A 7,543-nucleotide genomic window follows, 5' to 3' on the forward strand; every position below is an offset into this window, starting at 1 on the left:
TAACTTCTGCGAGAGCTGGGGGCGCAGGCTGGGCAGGGGGAAGCCGTTTATTTTCTTTAACGTGCAATCTATGTGTTGGAGCAAGTTCAGAGCGACAATCTCTGTCCATGTAACCGGCCGATAAGAAGAAGAATGGTTTGGCAGAGCGGATTGCCCCCGGAGTGTCTCCGCTTTGCAGCAGCACATCCTGCGTGGGGATGGGGAGAGGCTGCAGCCTGACCCCGTCTCACCCCACCCTACTCCTGTCCACAGCACTTTAGCCTTTATTTTAATAATTGCGTTGAGCCGAGGTGATTAGAGCTGTGGGTTTGGTAGCCTCTGGCTGCGGATGACATGGGAGCGATGGGTTTTTTTTTGATCTGTTGATAGCAACGTTTCCTCCTACGCCTCCATCGTGGCATGGCCAAAAACCCAAGAGCCATCAAAAAGGATGGGGAGGAGACATAAACCTGCGTGCGGCTGCCTGGGGCGCAGAGACCTCATGGAAAAAAAAAAATAACTGAGCATTTCTGCACAGCCCCGGGTTTGCAGTACCGTTGCCCACAGCATCTCTGTTTTTTTTTTTCCCTCCATCTCCCAAGCCAAGGTGTACAAACGTCTGCCCCTGCTCTGAGCTGCGCCTCTCCCATCTCTCTTCTTGCAGTTGTTCCTGGAGAAATACGGTTACTTCGGCAAGCCGGGAGCCGGCACGCACAGCCCCACCGAGTTCACGGAGGCGGTGAGGTATGAGCCTTTTATTTAAAACCGCAGCAGAAACGCAGCAACTCCGGCTGCGTGGGAGCTGCCGCTGCTCAGGAGGTCTTTTTTTATTATTTTTTTTTTATTTTTTTTCAGCTGGAGGGGTCTTTTTGCAGCTGGGTGGGGGGAACTTTTTGCAGCCGGGGTCTCCCTCTTGCACGGTCCGATGATAAAGCACAACCGGTCCTTTTTGGAAACGCTGGTCTGTACCCAGCTCCCGCAGCTGGATGCCGGCTGCTGGCAGCCCAGCGCCTCACTGCGCTGCTTTATTTGCCTTTTATGGCCCGGTGCTCCCCTTACAATAATATCTGTGGCGAGGCCGAGGTTGGGGACGGCTGGGTGATGTCAGGGGGCCAAGCTGACAGCCCCCACTCGGACATCTCCTCGTGAGATCACATTAGCTCTGGGAGCATCCCTGGGCTGACCATGGGCAAAGTTGAAAAACTGGGGTTAAAACCTGGAAAAGGCGTTTTTTAGGTTCCCCTGTCCACTTTTGCCCAGCTGGGAGATGGCTCGCTGGTCGGAGGTGGTTGCAGAGGTAAATCCTTGCTTCATCACCCAGATGCATTCCCGACAGTGGGATGTGAAGCTCTCTGGGTGAAAACTCTGGCTCAGGTCAAACAGCCGGCACAAACCTAACCAAAATCCCTGGGGTCGGGTCCGGGTGTGGGTGCTGACATCTCTCTTCCTTTTCCAGGGACTTCCAGCGGGTGACCCACCTCCCGCTCAGCGGGGTCCTGGATGCTCCCACGCTCCATCAGATGGCTCTGCCGCGGTGCGGTACGGGTGACAGGGAGAGCCGCGCTGCCTGGGCACACCGGGTGTCTGCCGCCCGGCGCCGCAGGCGGACCACGCAGCACGGTGAGCACTGACGCCGAGGGTCCCGGTGGGTTTTGGGTTTCTGGGGTGCTGGGAGTCCAACTCTTCCCTCCTGGCTCCTAGAGATGCTGCCATCGATGGGAGGTGCGGTCCCGCCGGCGCAACATCCATCCCAGGACCCGCCTGGGCTTTACACCGCTTTATTTTTAAACCTCTTTATTTTTAGTTGTTCTGATCTCAGCAACAATTAGAGATGCAACTCCCACTCGTGGGGAAATTCAGCTCTCTGGGGTGGTTTTACTGCTGTCGAGGGAGCCGGGACATCTCCCAAGGAGATATCAGGTCACCGTGGCCCTGGGCACAGCCGTGGTGGCACAATCCGGAGGGCAGGGGCTGGCACGCAGCGAGGCTCTTCTGAGCTTTGAGAGCCTAACGTGTGTTAGTCACCCAGAAATAACCACAAAACCTGCTGGTGCTGGGCTGCCTGGCCACAGGGAGTTGTTTCACCCACATTAAAAGGTCTAATTCTGCTCCGAGCAGCTTTTCTTGCTCCTGTGTATCCAGGATTGGGCTCTTGTCTCATGAGCTGCCTCCTGGGCTTGTGGATGAGTAACTGGATTCCTCGAGAGCAAGAGGGCTGGGACCAGCTGCGCTTAGGACATGGGAAAAATGAAGACGAGATTAAGAAAGGGCTCTGTGCCGTGTCAGGCTGTCTCTGCATCTGGCAGGGCTGGCGATGGATGGCCCCAGGAGACCACCCCATCCTCCTCCTCCTGCCTCTGGCTTTCCTTCCAAAGCCCTGACAGTGCAGCGTTGCCCCTGCAGGCGTCATCCCGGCAGAGGGTCTGCCGTGCCCCGGGGAAGGAGACAGAGCCAGGCAGGGCGTGCAGCAGGAGATGGGCGAACAGGAGCATCCTGTGCCCTGCAGCTCATGGGGCTCTGTTTTGGCGATCGTGGGCCAGGGGCGGATGGCAAGAGACACCCGACAGCCCCGAGCCCAGGTGGGGAAGGGCTCAGTGTGGCACCGGTTATTGGGCCGGTGGTCTGGTGCCGGCAGATCCCCAGTGGCAGCAAGCCGGGGTGGGAGCAACGCCTTACTGGTGCCGGCAGGCTGGAGGGGAGGGAGGGGATGCTCGCACGGCTGGCGGCGCCGGCAAGGAAAGCCGGAGGCTTTGTGCTAAGTTGGCTGTTTATCCTCCTCGGAGCAGGAAGCGCGACGGCAGCCGAGCCAGCAAAGTGCTTTGTTACCCACCCCTCTCCCGGCGGGATCTTCATCAGGCAGCCGCCGCCGCGTCCGACATCCCGCCAGCCTAGGGCCACGACCGCGCCGGGCTGAGGAGGGCGTCCGTCTGTCCTGCGGCTGCCGGGCTCGCTCCCAGCCCAGCGGCGGAGGTGGGCTCCCTGCGCGGGATGGGGTCAAGGTGCGTCCACCCCTCTCCGCGCCTCCGAACGACACCTCTCCTCTGCAGCTGAAGCCCGAGGCTTTCTGCTCTCTGGGAAGGTTTGGGGATGGGTTCTGTTTGCCTCTGGAAAGGGACTCAGTTTGGAAATCGGGGTCTGCGGTGGAGGGTGCTGGGAAGAGGACTTTCTTCTAGCTGCTTTGCTGGGCTTTACGAGACACCAGAGCTGGCCGGGAGCTCCGCTGACCAGCGGGTCCTTGGCCAGGCAGCGTGTTGGGCAAGCGGTATCCTGGATTTCCCCTCAGGGCACTCCCTGCCCGCGATTGTCCCAGGCTCAACGCCTGCGTGTGGCACCCAGCCCTCCTCTTCCCGAGAAACAGTTGCCTTTGCCTCACCCAGCCCTGCCTGCGGGTGCCAGCCATCCTCCCCGGGTGGGAGATGCTCTGGCCAGAGCCTTCTGCCCGTTGGTGCCATCCATCCTTTTCCACTGGGAGCTGCTCTGCCTCCGCAGAGGGAATCACAGAATGGTCAGGGTTGGAAGGGACCTCTGGAGATCATCCAGTCCCACCCCCCGCCCGAGCAGGGGCACCGACAACCGGTTGCAGAGGACGGCGTCCGAGGGTTTGGAATGGCTCCAGAGTGGGAGACTCCACCACCTCTCTGGGCAGCCTGTGCCACTGCTCCACTGCCCTCAAAGTAAAGAAGTTCCTCCTCATGTTAAGATGGAACTTCCTATGTTCAAGCTTGTACCCGTTACCCCTCGTCCTATCACTGAGCACCACTGAAAAAAGACTTCTCCCATCCCCCTGGCATCCTCCCGTTAAGTATTTGTAAGCGTTAATAAGATCCCCCCTCAATCTTCTTTTCTCTAGACTAAAGAGACCCAAGTCCCTCAGCCTTTCCTCATGAGAGATGTAGGTGGGAAGGGTGGGATGCCAGGGCTTTACTTTACTTTAGGGCTGCAGCCATCCGGGCAGGTATTTCACCTCTGCCACGCAGGGTTTGGCCTGGGGACTGGAAAGCGCCACCGTGTCGCGTTGGAGTTGGAGGCTGTTGTTGCACTGACGAGCACGGGGGGTCGTTTCTACCCCCGGGAGGGCGACCAGAGCTGGTCCAGAGCCTCCCCTGCTGTGGGGCTGCTCAGAAACCGGGGGGAAGAAAGCAGAGCTGGTGGGGCTTTGTCCCCGTGGCTGGGGTGGGTGAGCTGGGGTGGGATGTCCGCCAGCTTTGTGGAGGGACTTGGCTCATGGCAGCGAGCCCCGGCGTGCTGCCGGCTCCGTTCCCCCTCTTTTCCCCGCACATCTGGAGCAAGCGCAGTTGCTGGAGGTCTGGCGCCGCTCCCACGCCTCGGCACCGGCTCTGGCACCTGCATCTTCCCAGCGTGGCCTCACAGCTTCTCTCCCCGTCCTGGACACCCCCATCCAGATGTAATTGTGGGGCCCTGGGGTCCCCGCAGCTGCTGAGGGCACTGGAGGAGGAGGTGGAGGGGGCCTGTGATGCTGCGTGGCAGCTGCGAGAATGTACATCTTTGCTTTGTGGGGAGCTTAGGAGGATCTCACCGGCTTGTCCTCTTCGTCATTGTCACCATCTGCCCTGGTGGCATCGGGGCTGTGTCACCCCTGAAAGGACAGGACTTTTAAGGAAGCCATGGGCAGTAAGATCCGTGGTGATGGTAAAATGATGCTTTTAAGATGAATGATGAGCAGTGGTTTGTCCCCACTGGGATAACCTCAGCTGGGCTGCCAGGCAAGAACTTCTGCAGGTAGAAATGGTCAGAGATGCCCTTAAAAATGGTGAAAATACAGCCCCAACCACCGGGGAGCTGGCCTCCTTTTCCTTGCCTTAGCTCAGTATCTGCTGTGTTCGAATTACACGTACACGGGGGAAAAAGAAAAGAGATCCTCTAAAAACCCAAAGAAGGCTGGGACGCAAGGAGGGGGTTGGGGGGAGGCAGGCAGGGACCCCTCTCACCGAGGGAGCTGGAAAGCATGACAAGGCAATGGGGGGTTTCAGACTGGGTGCCCCAGCTTCTCCTCTCCTCAAGCAGGTTTTGGGCCCTCTCTTAGGGTTTTGGTTGTAGCTTCAGCCTTGGGAAGCTCTGGGGTGGGATCTGGTGGTGGCACCTTCAGAGGGATTTCATGGGTTCCCGCTGCCAGTGCAGGGTGCCGAGGCTGCTTGTGGGATGCCCAGGTGGGCTTTCAGCTTCAGCTTGGGAAAGCCATGGCTTTTCGCAGCACCGGGAAGCTTTCCTCCACCCAAGCAGCCTCTGGGTGGAAGAACAAGTCCAAGTCCCCATCGTCACGCTGAGCTTGCCCCTTTTGCAGGCGGGAGGTGGTACAAGCGGCACCTGACCTACCGGGTGGTGAACTGGCCTTCCTACCTGCCACAGCATGAGGTGCGCCTGGCTGTGAAAGCCGCCTTCGAGCTCTGGAGCAACGTGTCCTCGTTGGTGTTTTGGGAGGCACAGGATGGCCCGGCTGACATTCGCCTGACCTTCTTCCATGGGGACCACAATGATGGACTCAACAACGCCTTTGACGGACCAGGTGCTGGTCACTTCCCCCTCGTAAGCTTCTCTTTTACAATGTGGGCTCTTCCCCGGCAGGGAGGAGGGCTGGGGCGGCAATGGGCTGGGGGTGATGGAGGCGAGGCTCTGCCCCAGCAGTCCTTCTTCCTGAGGACACCTCCCAGTTTGCACCAGTTTGCGTTCTGATTTGGCGTCCTCAATCCCAATTCTGCAACTGGGGTCTGCCAGCAAGGCGAGTGAGATGCTCATTCTAGGATCATGCGGATGGCCTTTGAGGAGCCCTCCCCACCCTGATGGCATCCTCCAAACCTGAGCTCATTCCTTCCAGCTGAGCCTTTCCGCATGGTGCTATCAGACACCCTCAGGCTTTCTCTCTTCTTGACCCTTTGCCCAGCATGGATCACTGCAGTGGCTTCAGTCCCCAGCTTGAGCCCAGGGCAAGAAGCCACAGAGCAGACAAACTCCCCCTGTGCTCAGGAGCAGAAGGCAGAACGGGTTTGGGTTGCACCTGCTGTGGGAAGCTGCTGTTCTTTCTCAGGACACCTCCTAAAGGCTAAAAATGACGCATATTTAAGCAAACCAGAGCTGCATGGGCCCCCTGCCCTTAGCTTGCAGCTGAGGTCCTCTCCTGGCCCGCAGTCCATGATGGCTCTCGTGTCCCCAGGAGGTGCCCTGGCTCATGCCTTCTTCCCCCGGCGCGGAGAAGCCCACTTCGACAGCGCCGAGCGCTGGTCCCTGCACAGCGGCAAAGGACGCAACCTCTTCGTTGTGGTGGCACACGAGGTCGGCCACACGCTGGGGCTGGAGCACTCCCCCGTCAAGAGCGCCCTAATGTCTCCCTATTACAAAAAGCTCAGCAAAGATTTCGTCCTCAGTTGGGATGACATCTTGGCCATCCAGAACTTGTACGGTGAGCAACCCTCGGTTCCTTCGGGGCTGTTCCCTGGGATGGAGGGTGAGGAGTAGGGATGGAAGCAGGTCCCTGCAAGGGGAGAAGACTACACGCGAGGGGCATTGTGGGGATGAGCCCCATACCTTTGTGGCTGGGAAGGAAGATGCAGTAGGGCATGTGGGATGGGTACCATGTCTTCCAGGGCAGAGAAGTTTGGACTTTGGAAGTTGTTGCCCACTTCTTTGCAACCAGGGAAACGCTGGTACATGTGTTTTGGGGGCACCAAGGGGTCTTTGCCACCATCTTTTAGAGGGGGACAGGAACCAGACAGTGGGACAAGGAGGGTTTGGAGCCCTGGGACAGATTCTCAGCCCTGTGCTCACGCAGTGCTCTGGGGAAAGCTGTTTCCCTGCCTCTTCTCCACGACTCACCACTCCTTGCTCCATCCCAGGTAAGCCCTCCAAGGGCTTGGCCATCCAGCTCCCGGGAAAAGTCTTCACTCACTTCCAGGACTGGAGCACGGACCTTTACGGTGGGGACCGGCAGTGGAGGACCCTCAGCGCCTATTACTGCCACTCCTACTTCGATGCCATAACCGCTGGTGGGTGTTTTCTGGTGCAACCCTCTCCCAAAAGACATCCCCCACCCCTCGCCCCGCTGCTGCAGCAGCCTGTTTCTGCTCTGATAAGCTTCAGTGGTGGGAAAGGTGGGTTTGGCTGGTCCACAGCCCCATATGTGTTCCCGGGGCTGGTGGCATCGCTGATGCACATCGTTGCCATAGAGTGGAGCATCTCGAGGACACAGTGATGGCTTGGTGTCTTGGGAGACTGGGAAACATCCTAAAACTTGGGCTGTGGCAAGGCTTATTCACCGCAGGAGCTCAGCCATGACAGACGAGCCTTGAGAGGGAGCTGTGGTCAGCTTGTGTCCTCTCCAGGCTGGAGTGGAGGCAATGAATTATGAAAGCTGAGGGGGTGGCTGCAAGGCAGAAGGAAGCATCCAAAACCCGAGCATCCCTGAAGCACCCCAGGTCTGCCCGGGGAGGAGAGGGGAACTGGGGAGCAGTGGCTGGGAGGTGGGATGAGGTTTCTCACCCGGGACCTCCCTCACTCCTCCCTCTGCCCCGCAGACGCGGATCACAACGTCTACATCTTCAAGGGCAGCCAC

The 7,543-nt window shown here is 58.8% G+C and overlaps 1 protein-coding gene across 1 annotated transcript in view; it reads left to right on the forward strand.

The window, feature by feature from the left end:
- MMP28 (matrix metallopeptidase 28) overlaps positions 1-7,543 on the forward strand; it is an 18,916-nt gene that overhangs the window by 9,321 nt on the left and 2,052 nt on the right. The window contains exons 2-7 of the mRNA XM_009885208.1: positions 644-723; positions 1,436-1,599; positions 5,282-5,503; positions 6,149-6,394; positions 6,828-6,977; positions 7,506-7,543. The exon at positions 7,506-7,543 is cut by the window's right edge and continues 7 nt beyond it. Of these exons, the coding sequence (XP_009883510.1) occupies positions 644-723; positions 1,436-1,599; positions 5,282-5,503; positions 6,149-6,394; positions 6,828-6,977; positions 7,506-7,543 (900 nt within the window). The remainder of the gene's footprint in view (positions 1-643; positions 724-1,435; positions 1,600-5,281; positions 5,504-6,148; positions 6,395-6,827; positions 6,978-7,505) is intronic.

The sequence above is a fragment of the Charadrius vociferus genome, unplaced genomic scaffold (genome assembly GCF_000708025.1).
Source record: "Charadrius vociferus isolate BGI_N301 unplaced genomic scaffold, ASM70802v2 scaffold54, whole genome shotgun sequence".
NCBI lineage: Eukaryota > Metazoa > Chordata > Aves > Charadriiformes > Charadriidae > Charadrius > Charadrius vociferus.